The sequence below is a fragment of the Solea senegalensis genome, linkage group LG1 (assembly GCF_019176455.1).
Source record: "Solea senegalensis isolate Sse05_10M linkage group LG1, IFAPA_SoseM_1, whole genome shotgun sequence".
In the NCBI taxonomy this organism is placed as follows: domain Eukaryota; kingdom Metazoa; phylum Chordata; class Actinopteri; order Pleuronectiformes; family Soleidae; genus Solea; species Solea senegalensis.
In genome coordinates, this window is record NC_058021.1 from 39,100,026 (window position 1) to 39,119,082 (window position 19,057).

A 19,057-nucleotide genomic window follows, 5' to 3' on the forward strand; every position below is an offset into this window, starting at 1 on the left:
CCGGTCCATATTACATAAAAGCTTCTCAAAAAGCTATGCAGCTCCTCACTACTTCTCTTTGCGATGCAAATTCGAGACGAGGTATACTCTGGAGATTCTTGTGTGGCGGCCAAGTTAAGAATTGACCTGCATGCCAGATCATAATCTCAGTGAATGAGAGATTGTAAAAGGATTCCTCAGTGTAGTCCCCTCAGGACTGGCAGACAAAGCACAAAGGACACCCGCTTCTCTCTGCCTCTTAAATCAGGAATAATCCGACTCCCAAATTTTATTTTCTTACTTTCTGTATGGGGTCTGAAAAAACCTGCATTGCTTTGAGGCTATACATTCCCTGGAAAGCTCATTTGAAGACTTGGAGGAAAGTGTGAGAGCGAGGGCACAGTTACGGTGACTGTCCAGGGAAGAAGACTGTCAAGGGAGAAGTGGGGGGGGGGATTAGATAAGCAGAGACAGAAAACAGACCAAAGGAAGAGTGGAGGAGTAGCTGGTATGTTTTGCAGGAAAGCTGTGAGTTATGCGTGTTTGTGCATAAGGGAGAGCAGCTCACCTTTGACAGTGGTGATGACGGTTCCAGCTGTACTGAGGATGTCCACTGAGTTGAGGCTCTGGTGTTTGCTGATTATGGCCTTCAAGACTCGCAGCAGCTCCCCAAGTCGCTCATGCACGGCATGATGGAGGCAGTCCTGGTGCTCTGGAATGTAAATATAGATTTTTTTTGACGCCACCTACGTATACTCAGACATAAAATCATCATCATTAAAGTTACATTCTTGTAACTATAGCAGTTGACCTGGATTGCTAAGTTAATGCATCATTTAAGCAATTCTATATATTAAAAAGCTGTTTTCCCTCTGTGTGTGCATGGGTATTCTCTTGGTTCTCCAGTGTCTATCACCTTCTAAATTGCCTTTAAGTATGAGTCTGTGAGTTGGCTGTTCGTCTCTATATGTTGATGCTGTGATGGACTGGCTGGCGACACGTCCAGGTTGTACCCGGCTGTTCACCCTATGTCAGCTGAGCTTGGCACCAGCAGCCCTGATATATTAAAATGCTGGTAGCTGAAAAGGTAATTCCTATATCAAATAAAAGGTTTTGACCATGGGTATTATTTATGACTTGAATAAACAAATAGACCAGACTTAAACACTAAATAAATCAACAATTCAAAACTGCAATATTTAGAGTAATTCAAAGAACACCTTTTAGAGATGGAAGTTTCAGATCATCATGTCACACGGGGAATATGGAAGTAATGTATTGTCAACCCTTGTGAAAACATACTCAACATTATGTAAGCAAAGCTTAACGGCAAGGTCAACACTGTCTGCAGTGTTTCCAGCTGGATGTCATTACATACTCTTTGTTTTAAAACATGTCACTATCAAGCTTCAAGAGCGCATTGACAGCTACTACATAATCCATTAGCCTTGTTAACCTTTAACCGATATGATGATAAGAGATGATAAGAGAGTGTTGTTCCAGTGTTGCTCTGTCACAATGATGGCAAATCAATGCACAACGAAGCAACTTAAAATTGTAGAACATGCAATGCAGGTGCGAAAAAAAAAAAAAGCTTTTCAAGGTACAACTTTGATCAGACAACGATTAAAAATTCATCATATGCTATAAATCCTGAGCAGATAGATAGCATAGACTCCAGCTTTTTAAAACAATCTCCCTTCTTTAAATGAATGATGCAGCCGCACAGGCAACAGGATTACTACATGACATTCCAGCTTTGTTTGAAATGGTGACCGCTGCAGCCATGTCAGGGTACAGCCATCCATTCACAGCAGCTCTAGTCAACACTGTAGTCACATCTTACTCATAACTCGTTTGTACACTTCTCTAATTAACTTTCAACTAATTAGTTAACCAAAGAGAATATGGTATATCAGGGATGTGGTTCTGTTTAAAAGGACAAAATGCACCATGCAGAAAATTAACCTCTAAATAATTTGCTTTAGTGGCTGAGGCATGAGACAATATAAAGTAAATGGGTACATGGCCTGCGTCAAAGGCGTTTTCACTACTTAATGACAGTTGTTTGGTGCGTGTTGGGTAGTTAAGACTTGCAGACGTAATTGCAATTATGACGAAATGTTCCAGGCCATAGAGTGCAATCACAACAAACAGGTTGTTCTCATTTTGCAGTTTCAGTGTTACACATATTTACACATACTGATTTTTTTTTTGTTCAAATCTTCACTTTAGTGAAGTCATAAAACAACACAATTCACACAAACATGCACACACACACACAAACAAACACACATAAACAGCATTAATAGAGGCAGTCACAGCCACATTTTGTGCTGACCATCACCGTTGGATTACCTCTTCATGGAAAAGGGGATCAGAAAGACTTTAGCTGTCTCCCATTTTTTCCTTTATTCATCAGCCCTCTTTTTGGAGTCGGACAAATAGTGCCGCCAGAGGGACTGATAATGCTGGGTCTGTGTGGCTGCTGTGACAATGCTAGCTGAGGCCCGACACAGAGAATCATGCAACTGACCAGCATGTGACAGGTTCACACTGACCAACATGTCACAACATCAGTAGATAATCAAAGAGGAGGCATTAAGTGTTAAAAAGGGACTCAATATTAAGCCCAATCCAACTGTGAAAAAAGCTGTAATTGTCTGTAATTTATATGTTTTATGTATACACATGTTTCAAGTTTTCAGACTGTTTCTCACTTCATGAATGAGACACTGCAGCGAAATGACCAGACAAGCTGCTGACAACTTTACATCAACAATGGGTCACTTTACCCAATCACTCGAGGTCTTTTGGGTTTGTGTAAAGTGCAATATCTATAGTAAATAACCCAACAAGGAGGTCAAGAGATAATTCCAGATTAACAACAAGCACTTGACACAAACCAATCAATTCAGCAAACAGATTGACAACACACCAATAATGATAATATAATGTTTAAGCTTACAGGACAACACAAAGCAATACAACCAAATGAACTTATTTGACCTTGATGGGAACCGGTTTTACTAGGTTCACATCAAGTACTTCGCTCAAGTAGCTGTAGCTCCTAATCACCATTTTAATGATTCAGTGGCCAATGTCGCACAGTGGTTTTCTGAGCACCACTGTCTGCATTCTGACAACACAATGGGGACATGGCATTAGAATACTCTTGAACCAGATCTGTTGATTTACAAGGGCATCAAATTCAAAGAATATGATTGGATGGAGATGGACACAGCAATGTGAAGGGATGGAGTTTTCATTCAAGCCATATCTTGCTTGCTACTTCATGCAGACAACTACATCCATGACATTATAATATTTTAAATGCTGCTTAATATGTTTCTCCTATCTAATAAATGTATTAATGTTCATTACATGTTTTAATAAGTTACAAATGACCCCTGTAGTAACTGTGTTTTATTCTAATCTTGCTTTCAGAGACACTGTTGTAATGTGGACAAGAGACTAAGTGGCATATTAAAATAAATGTTATTATATGCATGTGTTTAACAGAAGAGGACAAAGGGAATAGGGCAAGGTGGAGGCAGATGATCCGCTATAGCGACCCCTAAAGGGAGAAGCTGCAAGAAGAAGGAGAAAATATGCATTGCACGTGTAAAATAAAGTAGTAAATGAACATAAGACAAGCACAATTTCCAGACCATTCCACCACGACTTGAATTACTCATTGCCAACATCTCCACAGGACCTGGAGAGTCCTATCCTTCTCCATAGCAACCATCTACATCCATCTTCATCAGATGTCATGTGCAGCTCTTTCCAGTACAGAGAACATGTTGGTGTTTTGATGATGAAAGCCTCGCTTCCCTTTATATCAGCTGCCCAAGTACCCGCAAGGGAGGAAAAGGATCCAGGGTGTGCTACGGTCACAACCACACATCAACTGAAGACTCTATATTTAAGTCTATGAAAACAATTTACATGGGTGTGGAAAGACGGTCATTACCTTTGATGGTTGCCTGAATTACTTTTTGTTTTACTAAACAGACAAAGTCTTTTTATGCAATGTGTATCCTTTCACTGTTCACCGAGTACAGTCTTCCCAAAACGCTCACTTGGGCACCCTCAAACCACAATGATTTTATAAGGGTCAACTTTTACAACACGTTGGTTCACCCCTTAAGCTTTTAATTGGTTCTGGTCAGTTTAGATCCCATTTATGGGCATTATGTGTTGAATGGCAAAATGCATACAATAGCCTAAATCATTTGCACACAGGCTGTACGGCCCCATTCAGTGACCAAGTAACTAAATCCTGAGTCCTGGATACACCAAGCCTTCACATGCTAGAGGTTTATTAAGGACAAGCCCAAACCTTGAATGCCCATGACTCAAGGCAGAGGGTCCTACTTTGCAAAACTCCATAGGCCTCACTCTTCAATGGTGGCTGTGTGCCCTATTGGACCGTCCCAAATGGAGGCTAATTAGCAAGACATTATGATTGCATCCACCGGCCCAGCAGGACACAGGATAATGTACAGAGACTGATTATTTAACCCCTCAACTGCCATTCAGGGCAAGAGACAAAGGGAAGAAGAATTGTTCCCACCAGGGAAAGGTGGTTAAGGGAACATCCAAGTAGAGCATTTTGTTTCAATTTCATCATTTTTAAGGCAGTAGAGCTTGGAGATGTCTCTCATGTGTAAAAAAAATGCAACGATAGAGGTTTTGGGGGGAATCTAAAAACATAAATACGTGCAAGTTGCTTATAACAGAGCGATCCTCTCCATTATAATTGAGGACTTGTTTGACTGCCGGGAACTCGCCGTTGTCCCTGGGGCCACTAGCAAACAGAGGGACTGGTCGCCTCATGGGCCTGCCACATGAGGCATTTATGGAACAATAAATCACAGCGGCAGCTTTTCACTTTTCTCGGGAAAGGATTGGAGAGTGTGTGTGTGTCTTTGTCCATGTGAGATAGCAAGAGGTGGGAGAATAGTAAGGAGTGACAGGGGAGGAGGAAGGGGGTTGTGTGTGATTTGGGGTAGTACGCTCCCTTGGGATTTGTCCCAAATTTACCCCTGCACCCCACATCCCTGCTTCAGCGCAGGGTATGAGAGGGAGAGAGACATTCCTGGGTATAATAAGCCCTGGTGAATGAAGGCTACAGGGGGATCAGACTCTGATCCTGATGAGAAGGAGGCCGCAGATCAGGAGCTGCTCAGAGGCTGCCAGCAACACATTGCCAGGTTTTTACTTCATTAGCGTCATGGAAACCCAACATTCCAGCCTCTTGTTTGGGAGTGGGGATGGGAGTTGAAGGGGTGAGGGGTGGAGGGGGATCCATAATGAAAACATTGTCAGATCATTCACCAGTGAGATGACACATCAATACCAAAGCATTCTGATGCTGCTCTGGAGCAGAGCCTCCCTAACATCAACATGTCACAGACCTATAAACGTGCAGATATAAGGCGACAGAGCATCATACGATAACACTTGTGGAGACTACTAAACAAAGGAAAGCTATGATAATCTGTGCTTTATGGTTGAGGTCTTTGCATTTGCTCTCAAAACTTGTTTTTTTAATTTACTGGGCCACGTTTACTTACTACAAAAAACAAGGTAATTGTGAGACAAACAATCTCAGGCGGTTTCAACTGGCGTTTTTTTGTCCCAAGGCTAACAAGAATTAAAAAAAAGATGCTGATGTTTTTCCTAATGTGCAACATAGTACTAATTTTCCATATTTAGCTGAACTCTCTGAGGCTCAAAACTTCCACATATGCCTGACACAATATGACATGGCAACATTCTTTTTGTGACCCTAGCTATGCTCAGTCATGCATTGCAAATCATGGGAGCAATGTATTATATATGCTTCAAAAAATTTGAGAGAATCGAGGGGTGCTTATTGGCACAAGGCAAGTGTGAATCACTAAACATGTCACAACTGGGTCTGCAGAGGTCCGATCAAACTGAAGCAGCCCACCACAGAGGAGGCTAAATAGGATGTTGGACAGGGTAACCATGACTAATGTCAATCAAAATCTCTCCATGTGTCCTTTAGAGTCAAGTCACAGCTGGACATTCCAGCTACTCAGCCAAAAAATAACCAACCAGGACTTTGCAGTTGTTTCAAAGAAAATGTGTATTCATCAAAAGCAAGTAAGACTAGGTTTCAAGGGGTTCCTTTGAGACTTCAGAAAACGAGCGACTAAATCTGGGTCTAACGATCAATCACTGTGTGACTCATAACCCTTGTTTTGTTCAGATGAAGTCTTCTTCAATTGGCCAAGGTGAAATGCCACATTCTTTCACATTTTCGTCTCGCTAGTATGAGATCTAAAAGGTAAAAATTACCCTTTCATTTCAAGTCAAAATTTAAACTATTTGCTCTATAATAAGAGGGTCATGCAAAATGGGCCCACTTAACCTTTAACACTTGGGCAGGGTCATTGCAATGGGTGGCCCCCACCCACCCCTTGATATCTCCCTTCTCAACATACTTCCTGTGGTCAGTGGCCCTGGTCCACCTCTTTCGACAGACCACTGGTGGTCCACACTATGGATTAGCAGATTACATGCAGCTGGAAAAAGGCAGGGGAACTTTGCCTTCCAAGACTTCTGTGCTCATACCGAGGCATTCCCTGTTGATTCACCTTTGAAGCTCTTTTTCCCATGACTGCGCACACAAAGACCTGCCATTTAAAAAAAGCCCTGGGCAAGACACACAGCACCTTCCACCTAGGTGGGGGGGCTTTTATGTTCCCACTCTGCAGGCTATGGCCTTTGTCGGGCTTGTTAGCCGTTAGCTCAGGAAACCAAAAGCCAATGAAAAATTATGCTTGATGAAGGCTTAAAAGAATAAAGGTCTGATATAAGTCTGTCTCATAGAGAGGATTTTATTCATAACCACATATTCCAAACTTTAATCATAAACTTATCTCACGCTGACCAGTTGGTTTTTATTAAAAGTTTTAAAAGTTCAATTACTAATTAAATCCTTGGTCAAAATTTCCCAACAGGTACACAGACAGGTTTATTGTTTGATATTTCTCTCCATAATCATTTGCATATAAATCAAATATCCAGTGTGGAATTAAGAATGTTTACCCTCTCTTGGTTTCTCACAGTGAGGAAAGACAGACATCTCCAGATATCCACACAGACCACCACCACAATCTCTGCAGCCACAGCCTGCTGTTGATGCAAAGCTCCGAAGGCTGGCATTCCAGCTATGCTTTCTTTAAGAGAAACTGCAAATCCTCCCACAGTGCAACCTCCAGTTGGCTTCCAAACATGTCAGTATTAGACTGAAGAGAATGTAGACACTCATCAAGCTGTGTAATGTAGGCACAAGAAACATCAGCCGGCCGAGGAGGTGGGAGATCTGTCCACCAAGCACCAAGATGGGCCCCTTTACTACACCTGTCAAGGGGCAGAACTAGGATTGCAGGGAGCTGCGGTTGGAGAGCAAACACTGCAGTGAGAACAAGAGGACACTGTTCAGTTTTACATGCATCCTAATCCTCAGAGAATGGGCTTTTCTTGAAAGCTTGTAAAAAAAAAAGACCTTAAAAACACAATTATTCAAACTATAACTGTCTAGCAATTGAAATGACCCAAAGACAATGAGTATAAAACCTTTTTCTAATTACAAGCCTGTATGAATTTTAGGTTACCTTGAGGGCTTGAGGATGATTTCTTGTTTTAACATCATACAAATGCAAAAGCTGCAGATAAAACATCTCAAGAGCTCCAGACCATGGAGGCAATGCTATAACAAACATTGTAATGCCAATGCTCCTTGTGTATCAATGGGCCCCAGTTATGAAAGATTTAAAGGCACTTGATTTCTGTGTTAACTGGTGAGATGAAAAATCATATTGTTCAAGAAAGTTGTTCAAGAAGAAAGCTTCAGTCCCACCTCAGTAGCTCCACTTTTCTTTTATGCCCGTTCTACACCCCAATGGGACCTCATTTGAGTCACAGGACCCCAGCTGATCCAGGCCGTGCTTCACGCTCAGTCTGTTTACATCCACATCAAACAGGAGCTCTCTTTCTTTCAGTGAGAACAGCAACTGAGTTCCTAAACAAAAACAATGGCTCCCATCAGCTTATTTGGCCATTAAAGGTTATGAGCTGTGCCCAGCATGGGGCTAACCCAGTCACATGCAAGCATGATCTAAGGTTGGCGCTAGCAAAAGAAAACAAGGCCAGTTGTGCTGAATACTGCCCTTGCTACAGAGGGATTTACGACAACAGATGGTGACGATAATTAAGATAAACAGTTCAAACTGATAAACCTTCCACAAAAAGTTGCTCCTAAGAGAACAATAAGGCTTGGATATTTATTCTGTGACCATGAGACCACAAGAGAACTGTCCACATGGGTTTTTCATGGAAAGAACAGCATTGTAGACACCTAAACAACTGCAGACAACCGAATAAGCACCTGTCACCTGCAGCATCTCGACATTTTAGATTTGTTCTTATACAAAAAGTGCAAATACTTGAATTAGGATAATTGTTCTCCTGAATGACCCAGTGCTCTTTACTGTAAAGCCCACTGCTTATGTTACTCAAGGTTCTATTTTAAAGGCAACATGTAACAACAAAAGCAAAGGCAATTGTCACTGCTAGCAAACATGTAGCTTTTTATTTTTCTTGTTTGTATAGTACTGTTGTATTTTATTAGTTTGGGTGTGCTTTATATACTGTATCAACTCTAAAACAGCTGTATGATGAATGGTACCTTGGCTATAATTTTAATCCAATGCAGGGACTGATGCCACAGCTTCAGGGGCCAGTTAAGTTCATATAGAGGATCAATTTGCAATCTATGTCGCAGTGCTAATCTGAGACAGGTAAAGGGAGGCCTTCTGATCACATAAAAAGCAGAGGTTTCTGGTTAAACCTTGCAGGTTCGTTTTTTCAGATACCGTTTTTTCGTTTTTTCAGATAAATGCATTAAAAAACAAATAACCTTTGTATCATTCCCTGTAATCCACAAAAATCTCACAACTGGGTACATTTTCAAACCCAGTCCCTTATCTGAGCCCAGCCCACAATCCTTAGTTCGTCATGTCCAGTGTGGGAATCCTGGAGCTCCGTCTTAGTGTTTAGCAGACATCAACAGGACAAAGCATAACCATAAATCTCTGCAAAGGGAGATGAGACACAGAGAGAGGGAGCTTCAACTTGAAAAGAACTTACAAATCTTCAAGTGGAGTTAGGCCATTAAACTTGGCAGGTCAGCATCGTTTTGCCACCTGTATACAGCGTGCCATCACATAGTAGTTTGCCAAAAGACTGCTTTTTAGCTGATGGTGTCTGGGACAATAAATAGTTCATGGTTTGTTTCCTCAGGCGGAGGATATAAATGGACCTGCCATATATCACAATACTGTGCAATTTAATCCTGGTGAGTAACAATCCAAAGATTAAACCCTATACCACAGCGACTAATGCTAAAACAATCTCTGTGCTGTTAAACAAGGATGACCCAAAACAATTAAGGTAATGTAATCAACCCAGTGAGACGGCTTAGATGGTATGCAGACAGTAATAAACCCAGATCTTTGGAAAATTTAATCTAGGAACTATTGACGTAAAGGGAGCTTCAAGAGATGATTTTAAAGCCAGAAAAGATAGTTGGCTCGAGCTTGGGATAATCTACAGTGGCTCTTAATATGGGCAAAGCAAAGGAACCATAAAAGGAACTTTTTGGAGGCAAGAAGAAGCTTGCAGTACTTTACAGTGGATCCCAGACCCAGAGGGACAGGCTGTCTAAACACAGCACATTTACAGCTATTAAGAAAGACTGGAATGGTAAGTGAAAAGCCCAAGTTAGGCTAATTTTAGTCCGCTATTTCATAAGGGGTGATTTAGAATACAAATCACCAAAATAGCATTTAGGCTTTCTCTGAGGACATGGAACGAAATCACTTTCCCACAAAGCTTTTGGAGTCAGAGGCAGACATCCAAAAAGAATAGCAGATACTTATTTCAGACAAAAAAACAAGTTTAACATCAGTAAAATGACTGCACTAACAGTTTTGGTTTGCCACAAAACAGTTACTCACTGCGAGTAAGCACACCGGCTGCATTACAGTGTATCATCGTACATTACACAACACATGCGGGGCATTTTTAGCACTTACTGATTAACTGAGGACACTTGTGACTCAAAGCAAACCAGTCAGCTGACTTAAAAGAGGTGGGTTCTTATGAGTCATACATTAACACTGACAACTCAACTCTGTGACTAATGGTGATGGAGCTGTGGTATAAGCTGTGTTTTGTTTTTGTACAGCAGTCCTTCATATTCTTGAATTTCCTCAATCAATAAATCAATAAAGTATCTATCTATCTCTCTATATATCTATATAAAGACTGGTCATAAACGCACAGTATCTGACAGAATGGCAGTCATTCGTGTGCATGTTGCTGTATGTCATTAAAAGGTCTGGTGAGGGAACTACAGTGGCTTTTGCATGCCAGAAACAACGCTGTTCTTTGCTTGTGTGTTGTAAGCTTCGGCGTAAAAATACGATGAGCCACTGTAGAAACATAACGACACAAGATGCAAGTCCCTTGCCTAAGTATAAATAAAAGGCTTACTCTAAGGCTGCAAAAACTTTGAAATTGTTATTTTCAAAAGATTATACACTTCTAGAAACATATATATGGGTAACATATTAAATTTTGGCCAGTGATGTCTGCCTTAATGTTACAAAAAAAATGGATGATTGAATACATGATTGACACATAGCTGGGAATCAAATCCATAACCACAAGGGAAGGTGTAAATTTACCACGGCGACAATACGTCAGCATCGACACACAAGAGAAAAAGTGTGCAAATTAAGCTGATGCATGAACACATGCGTAGCTTCAGGTAAACAGCAACAAGTCATTCAATTAAAAGAAACTGTCCTACTCCATAATAAGGTCTTTCTGTGATTATAGATGGATTAGAAAATAGTATACAACTTGACTGTAACTCACTCTTGTGTTCAGCTCCACTGACTCAGTTGCTTGATGAAGCAATTTTCTCACTAAGGCAGCTGACACACAAAATTGGCTATCATTCTGCTTGGCAAAGCCGGAGCATGAAAACACTGTTCCAGCAACACACGCAGCCTAATACACCCTCACTCATGAAACAGACGAGAAGAAGACGCACAACAACAATCTACCACAGAGCTTGCTGAATGAAGGCAGCCTCCACACCAGGGCCAAATGTTTGTTCCGCTAATCTTATGATGGAGAGCCACAGAGGCCCCACTTACCATCAAACACAAAGCCACAAGGACCACCTCCACAGCTCCAAACGTCCTCACTGACCCCGGTTAGGATCAAGCTCCGAGATAATAATCCCCACCAATTACATACATGCCCTTCATGAGTGGACGCTGGACAAGGTCGCGGCCTCAAAATAGAATGTCCACATCTGTCCCACTGAGGAGATGCTGAGACAGGTCCTTAATGTTGACCTGACAACAATGAAGGTGCATAAACAGTTTCTTCTCCGGCTTGAGCTGAAAAACAAGTCAGTCATGCGTCATGGACTGGGACTGAAGAGCCACCTCGTAATAATTACCATTTAAGGCATCGCTAGAAAATGTTTTACTGCTTGTTCTTTATAAATAGAACATTTTAAAAGGAATGGAGTTCAAGACCACCCTCCCTTCCCTCCTCTCCTGAGACAAATCCTGCAAACCACAACTATTCATTACTTGGGAAAGTATCATTTCAGTAAAAGCTGCCAGTTAGCAGCAGCGTGCTAGTCCTGAGATGCCTCCTGGGACAATAGGTGTCAGATTCACATCGTTGACAGTGAATACAGGCCATGTTGAGAGGGGCACAGCTGAATATTGCACCTGATTATTGGCCCTGCATGGTAAAAAAAAGTCAATAGCCAGGGTAATGAGAGGTCAGAACTATTGTGAGGGGGCAACGCAAAGACAATACAGCCATAAATTATTGGGGGATTCAAATCCCATCCAGTCACACTACAAGTCAAAGCTTCTCAACAGCCTGTAGACACACTCTGCTGTAAAGATTACATTACATGTTACCACGTCTGGTCAGCTTTCTTGTATTTAGCTGTGAAAATCAACTATAAGATATTTCCGGGAGTTTAAAAAACACTTTCAGACACTTTCCCTGCACAGTAAACAGATATGTTGTCTGAAATCAGCCGTTTCCTGTATTTATCCAAAATAAAGTGTCTAAAGGGAATCCTCTGCTTGTCTATCACATGTTTGTATCTCATTGACTGCAGTTGCATAATTGAGCCGAGTGGACCTGTAAACTATGAGCAGTTACTCACAGGAGAGGGAACTGACGGTCATCCTGGTAAGGTCTATGCAAGGGGATTAGATGATATGGCCAAAAAACGTTATACGATATAAATATATATTGTATTAATTCAGGGTTAAATTTAAGGAAAGATTTAATGGTATATAAGACAGCATATACAAATTAATGACATCTAATGGTGAGACTGCAACAAAAATAGGAATCCTTCACTTCAAAACACATGGGTAACGTCTAGTTAACGGACAAAAAAGGTACAAATAAAATGAAGATAATTCTGTCACAAAACTATTGTTATTGAATTATTGCCCAGCCCTGATTTTACTTGTACACACACAGTATGTGCAACACTGTTTTGAAGAGCACAAATTATAAACTGGTTTTGATGATGAACAACGAGAGCAGAATGTCTCGTATGACAGCTATGCAACCTCATGACATAAAAAAAAAACAACCCGGAAGTGCACTTATGCTGTCGATCCAAGAGGTCATTAAAGAGACGTTATAGTTTTTAAAATTTGGTTGATCTCATACACAGTCAAAAAATAATTATGTTGAAGAATTACAAAGCATAATTCAAATTTTAATTGTCTTTTCTTCGGGTGAAAAAAAGAAAGGTGCAGACGTTGATCTCCTGCACATGATGATACTCTGCTTTGTGAATGGTGCCACCATTCCCATCACAACATGCAACATGCATGTTAACCCCAGTTTATTTAAACCAGCTTTACCAACTCTGGGGATTAACTAACCTGGCCAATTCCACACCAATCAAGAGTAACACAAACATACAGATGAGCAGTAAGTCTTGAAACAACCTCTACACTTGGAAACTATCACACAGTGAGGCCTAATAATTTGCGATTTGTTGTGGTTCCGTCTAAAAATGTAACAGTCCTGAATGCTTTGACTTGACTGCATTATTACCTTTGTGTTTTAAATCCTTATGAAAAACAGAAGCCACTGAGAGCACATTGTTTTCTACTTTACAGAAAGAGTCCAAAAACCAACCTAGAGATTGGGTGATAAGGCTGGTTGACTGGCCGTGCAGCCAAGGCCACAGTGGGACAAACAGGCAGATACTGTAGGTCTGGGACTGTGTACACTGTGGTGAAAGCAACAGTGTGTGCACAAGATTTGACTGGCAGCAACATTTAAAAAAAATCTCCCTCGCCATGCTTACAGTTTTCCACCTTATGTTTAACTTTTTCCCTCTCAAAAGGTCAGATATGTGCATCTTGTTTATGAGACATCAAGAAAGAATATGAATCACTGAAGGTGGCCTCCAACCACCATTCCTTGTTCATGTCATCACCGGAACAGGACACGATGGCACTGCAATAAGTGCTCACACGGGTAACTGAATGAAACACCCACATCACATCCACAGGAGTCAGCTGTTGTGGCAACAAATCATTAACAGGATACATTCACAGACACCCAGGATAAAGAAGCAGCAGAGTTGGTGATCGACTCTTTTTTACAGTGAATAAACAACAATGGACAAGATTTGTCAATTCAAGTGTGAGACATCAGCGCCCAAAACACGCATTGTTCTGTTTTAAGACCCACTTCAATTTATAATCCGCAGCAGATAATTACGTTTTTACTTTACCAAGACATACCTTTGGAGTTGAAAACTTCTTTGAGTTGCAGAAGCACATCAGCAAACTTGCGCACATCACTGACAAGCTGCATGATGTAGTGTGGGTCTGAGGTGGGGCTTTCCGGGCTGTCTGTGATTGCCAAGCTGCTCTTAGAGATCCGAGCAGGGCTTGATGAGCCCAAGCTGGTGCCAGAGAAGCGGGGGATACCTATAGAAAGTTTGGTTCCTCCACCACCAGTGCTGCTGCTGCTGCTGCCTGATCCTCCACCACTGCTCTGGCGCATGATGGCAGCCAGCATTTTTAAATTGTCTTGTGGCCCTTAGGCCTGGTGACTGTTCAGCTCCGTTCTCAGGCCTGGTACTGCACCACGACAAGGATGAAGGGCACTGTCACAGAAAGAGAAGACCCTTAATGCTGTGGCAGTTGCATTACAGACTGATTCATATGTATGACAACAACAATAATACACGTTATTTATACAAGTCGCTTTACATTTAAAGCACAAGCATGAATAGGATAAGTCGTTTAAAATATATAGGTAAAATCAGACTAGTCTTCATTATGCTTCATGTTTAGGTTCCTCACAGTGTTGTTGTTCCTCCCAGATCCATTGTCAAAATGAAATATCACAGCATTTCACATATTTATCTTTAAACAGAAAATTAAAAGTGATTAAAAAAAAAATTGCGGTGTAGTGTGTTTTGTGAGATAATTTAATCAGAATGTATGCATGGCTCAAACCACAACACATCCATCTTTATTGACGTTCCTGTTGTAACACATTTGTGTCATTATAAATCATTTAATATTCGGAAATGACACTCAATTATTTAGATTATACATATCACAACATAGGTTGTCTAGATGTGTGGCCTGGAAGAAGGAAATCAGATCGTGGATTTATGTGTTTAACCACATCTCCCCTCACTACAGGTCCCTGCAGAGCAATACAACACCTACTAAAAGTATATATGACGATTTCAACTTATTGCTGAATATAATGAGATTAGTTTAATCCTCTTCAATCCTTCGGAGGATAAAGAGTCGAATAAATCAGTCGGCATCTTTCAAGTCGAGCAAGCAACACCCCTGAAATTAAAATCTCTGCTTACTAGTCACGATAGTCGTTAGCCGCCGAAAAGTTCGAAAATAAATGTCTAACATTTCGTGAACAAAAACAGAACCAATGCCGATTTGATGTGATCTAATTGAACTAAATATTGAAGAGAAAAACAGCATTTTCCTACAAAAGAACAAAGCGTGGTGCGAAGTTTAAAGTAAACGAAATTCTTGGGAAGATAGGTCTCTGTAAATGTTAGGGTAAAGTTAGGCTGTATTTTATTTTATTTTTTTTACAAAGAAGCAGTTTGCTTGCGGATAATGTTTCCCAAAAGAAGTGAAGATTTATCAGACAGATAAACACGCACCTGCCGCTGGTTCCCGAAGCATCGCAGCCGAAGAAGAAAAACTCCAAACGCAGGAAAAGTGTGCGAAAAAATGAATCCTTTTGAATCAGGGTTGTCGGTCCTCTCCTCCACAGCTGATGTCCGCCCCGCTCTCTCACTCACTCATTGACTCACTCATTCACACAGCTCCCCTCTCCATGTGCTGTTTGTGTGTGTGTTCCATAGACTGTGGTCTGTCTCTATCTCGGTGCGTGCTCGTGTGTGTGCTCGTGTGTGTCGCGTTCCCACGTTACAACAGGTGTCTGGAGTTTTACAATTCCAAGCTTTCCATAATGACCAACAAACAACATCCTGTAATTTCTTTCAAAATAAAGTTCAAGTGTCTATGTATGTATGTAATTACTGCATTTGTAATGTATGTTCGTTGTTCTTTATTGCTGAAACACATAAACGTAACATAAGGAGTTATCAATGTTTGCCTTGCGTCAAAACAGACACAAAATAAGCAGAACTTTGAAAATGTATTGTTGAATCAGCAGCACTAAAAGTTAACACTGTGCACAGTATACAGATACAATTATAAACAGGGTATACATGCAAAATAAAAATAAAACGTGATTTTTGATGTAATGGTAGCAGGTGTTCTGAACCGCTGTTATTCTTGTAAAAGAAAATGAAAATAATCCTTTCAAGCTTGTATTATTAATTCATTTATTTATTTATTTTTCGAGGTTGACTGCGCAAGTAGCTACGTGTAACAAAGACGAGTGTAACGTTACGTTGACAGTGGGAACGATGATATGCTGCCACCCAGTGGTCATTTTGTGTTACTACAGCCTTGTTTTATTTTGATGTAATGGTAGTGAGTGTTGTGAAAGCGCTCAACCGCTGACATTCTTGTAAAAAAATGAAAATAATAGTTTGAAGCTTGTATTATTTATTCAATTATTTATTTATTTATTTTTTCGAGGTTGACTGCGCACGTACGTGTAACAAAGTCGAGTGTAACGTTATGTTGACAGTGGGAACGACGATATGCTGCGACCCAGTGGTCATTTTGTGTTACTACAACCTTGTTTTATTTAGAAGGTTTGACCGGAAGTACTTCTATGCTTTTGTGTTGTGAGGGTGCCAGTGGGGTACATACATTTCTAGGCAAAGACCACAAGATGTCAATACTCACAATACCGTCGACCACAGATATTTATACATTATATGAATGTTCAAATAAAGCAATATGTTATTTAATTAAAAAAATTAGTAAAACAATAAAAAACAACAATAAACTAGCATTATAGCATAACATATTAGCAACGTAAAACTTCCGGCGAATGCATTTGTTGACAGGAAGTGGATTCTGTAATTTCACAAGGTTTATTTTGAAGGAGAAGAAGGAGCTTTTAATTTGAAGCCCTTGGCTGTATTTTCCGGTATCCTCCTGATCCTGTTGTGTAGTTCCTGATGTGTAGTTCCTGATGTGATTCTGAATGACAGTGCTTAGGCTACTCTCTGTTTCACGGAGCACAGTGGGTGTCCATTCTCTCGGGGAGGTGAAGTCGGTGTCGTGATGTCTTCCCTCAGCGGAGCAAGTGGAGGGATTCACGGTCTCCTCCTCAAACTTCACGAGTCTCTCTCAGACGAAGACAGCCGATCCGCGGCTTTGACATGTCAAGATATAGTGGGTGACTTGGGGCACGAGTGCATGTTAACATCCATCGAAAATGACCTGGGTAAGACTCAGAAGTCCAATCGCACTTTCCTCTGATGAGTTCACAGAGACGGGTTTGAATTAGCACCAAACTCCGTTCACGGTCTGACAGCTTTAAGGTTGAACTGCCCCTTTGTTGTTGACGAGCGGCAAAGTCATAACAGGATATGGCGGTTAAATCACCGTTAGAAGCTCCTCGTCAGCTCGGCTTATAATAAATATTTCAAAAATATTCACAACTTCTTTAAAATATAATTTATTTTGGTTGCATGCATCTTCCGCCAAAACTCAGTGGTGGGCGGTAACTCATGTACACGTGAGTCTGAAGATCAAATCACAGCTCGCAGTAGCATTAGACGTAGAGTCTTTTGTCATGGCTTCCCTGGAGTTGTGCAGTGAGTGTACTAACTGTGCACACTTGTGGTGCCTGGTACATAAAAAGTTGTGCAGTCTGCACAAGGATGATCAAAGATTGCCTCCATGGCGCCCTTTTCAGTCAGTTTTTAAAATGTGCACCTGAAAGCATCAGATTGCAGTAAGAATGTGTATTGGCAACAATATGGCGATATATATGACACATATACAGGAGTGATGATACGACAGATATTTAAACCTATGTCGTTTTTCTCCCTCAAAGAAAATCAAACTTTAATTGATAAAATAACAATGTTGAAGCATAAACACTAGCCAGTTTTCTCTGTCTAGTGAGAAAAGTGGAAGGAGGGAAGAGAGCCAAATAGCTGAAAACCTATTTCCAACAAGCGATCGGAAGCTGAACTCCCATTTTGAAGCCTTGAGATTAGCAACTTGGCCACTGCCATGTTGTAAATGGAAGTTCACAGGTGTCACCAGCATTCAGGCTCTTATTGGATGATACCAGCTGTCAATCACACAGGTGTCCATTCAAATTTGCCATCATCAATTTTCCTCCCAAATGGCAATGTATGTTATGTTCCCACAAAATCTATATGTTCTATCGAAGAAGACCTGAAATAAGTTTACAGTTTAAATACTTAATAAACCTTTTCTGGTCAAGTCATAACGTGTCCATATGATTCCTCCCTGCAGTTTTACAGACATCCTTGTTGTTCTCCAAGGACGACGGTCTGCTCAGCTTCCTTAGGAAGTCCATGCAGTCAGATGAGGTGGGTGTCAAGGAGCCATTCTCATGAAAGATCAACACTGTGATTTTAAAAATCTGATGTCTTTGACACAGACCTGTGTTTCACAGCTCAGGGACACTCGAGTCAAGATCCTGCTATTTTTGGGAACATTCTTGGACAACGTTTCAGCCAGAGTCAAAGGTTGGGAGAAGACATACGCCATCGACCTGAAAGTGAGTAATGTACAGACTGTGCACATGCACACACAGTTTCATACATATGATATTTTCTGTTTACTATTTTCAATACAGGACACGTGCATGGTTGTGTATATTAAGGACAAATTGGCTAAATGTAGGACTCCAGTGCTGGAGCTTCTCATTAAGGTTGGTTTCTCTTGCCATGTTGTGCGTTTCCTTGCTCCAGACGTGAAGGAGATTCCTTCTATGATAACTGACTAGAGAATATTTTCATTTTGTTCAATCCCTTTCATAGGTTCTCCAAAAAACAAAGACCTCGAGTGTGGCTGCAGATTTTAGAATCGGTGAAATGTTCACCAGATTCTACAGCGAGCTTTGTCAGAAGACCAAACTACCAGACTCAGGTGAGCGTTTATTTGAAAGGGACAAACGGGAAGAAAAAAAACTCTCTTTCAGTTACTGAAACACTAATTTCTTTTGTTTTCTTTTTTCTGCTTTTTGGAATAGTTCTTGGCAAAATTTACGAGTTGCTGGGAGTTCTTGCAGAGGTTCATCCTAGTGAGATGGCCAACAACTCTGACAAACTCTACAAAGCTTATCTAGGGGAGCTGAAGGACCAGGTTTGCTGCTCAGATGATTAATCAGTCGATCATAGATCAAATGAAGACCATATTTTTATTTTATGGCTGATACCAACAACTTTCCAGTCCAAGTATTTTGACCTGGGCAAGCAGTTCAAATGCTGGAGCTGTTGACA

The 19,057-nt window shown here is 40.9% G+C and overlaps 2 protein-coding genes across 3 annotated transcripts in view; one reads left to right on the plus strand and one right to left on the minus strand.

Moving 5' to 3' along the window:
* Positions 1-15,549, minus strand: part of arhgap29a (Rho GTPase activating protein 29a) — a 31,359-nt gene extending 15,810 nt beyond the window's left edge. The window contains exons 1-3 of the mRNA XM_044037580.1: positions 15,311-15,549; positions 13,902-14,269; positions 548-691 (exon numbers count right to left, since the gene is read on the minus strand). Coding sequence (XP_043893515.1) covers positions 548-691; positions 13,902-14,181 — 424 coding nt within the window. The 5' untranslated portion in view covers positions 14,182-14,269; positions 15,311-15,549. The remainder of the gene's footprint in view (positions 1-547; positions 692-13,901; positions 14,270-15,310) is intronic.
* A 1,180-nt stretch (positions 15,550-16,729) lies between these two features.
* prkdc (protein kinase, DNA-activated, catalytic subunit) overlaps positions 16,730-19,057 on the plus strand; it is a 30,206-nt gene continuing 27,878 nt past the window's right edge. For both annotated transcript variants that reach the window (XM_044028839.1, XM_044028848.1), the window contains exons 1-6: positions 16,730-17,019; positions 18,066-18,142; positions 18,229-18,333; positions 18,412-18,486; positions 18,596-18,704; positions 18,808-18,920. In XM_044028839.1, coding sequence (XP_043884774.1) covers positions 16,857-17,019; positions 18,066-18,142; positions 18,229-18,333; positions 18,412-18,486; positions 18,596-18,704; positions 18,808-18,920 — 642 coding nt within the window. In that variant the 5' untranslated portion in view covers positions 16,730-16,856. The remainder of the gene's footprint in view (positions 17,020-18,065; positions 18,143-18,228; positions 18,334-18,411; positions 18,487-18,595; positions 18,705-18,807; positions 18,921-19,057) is intronic.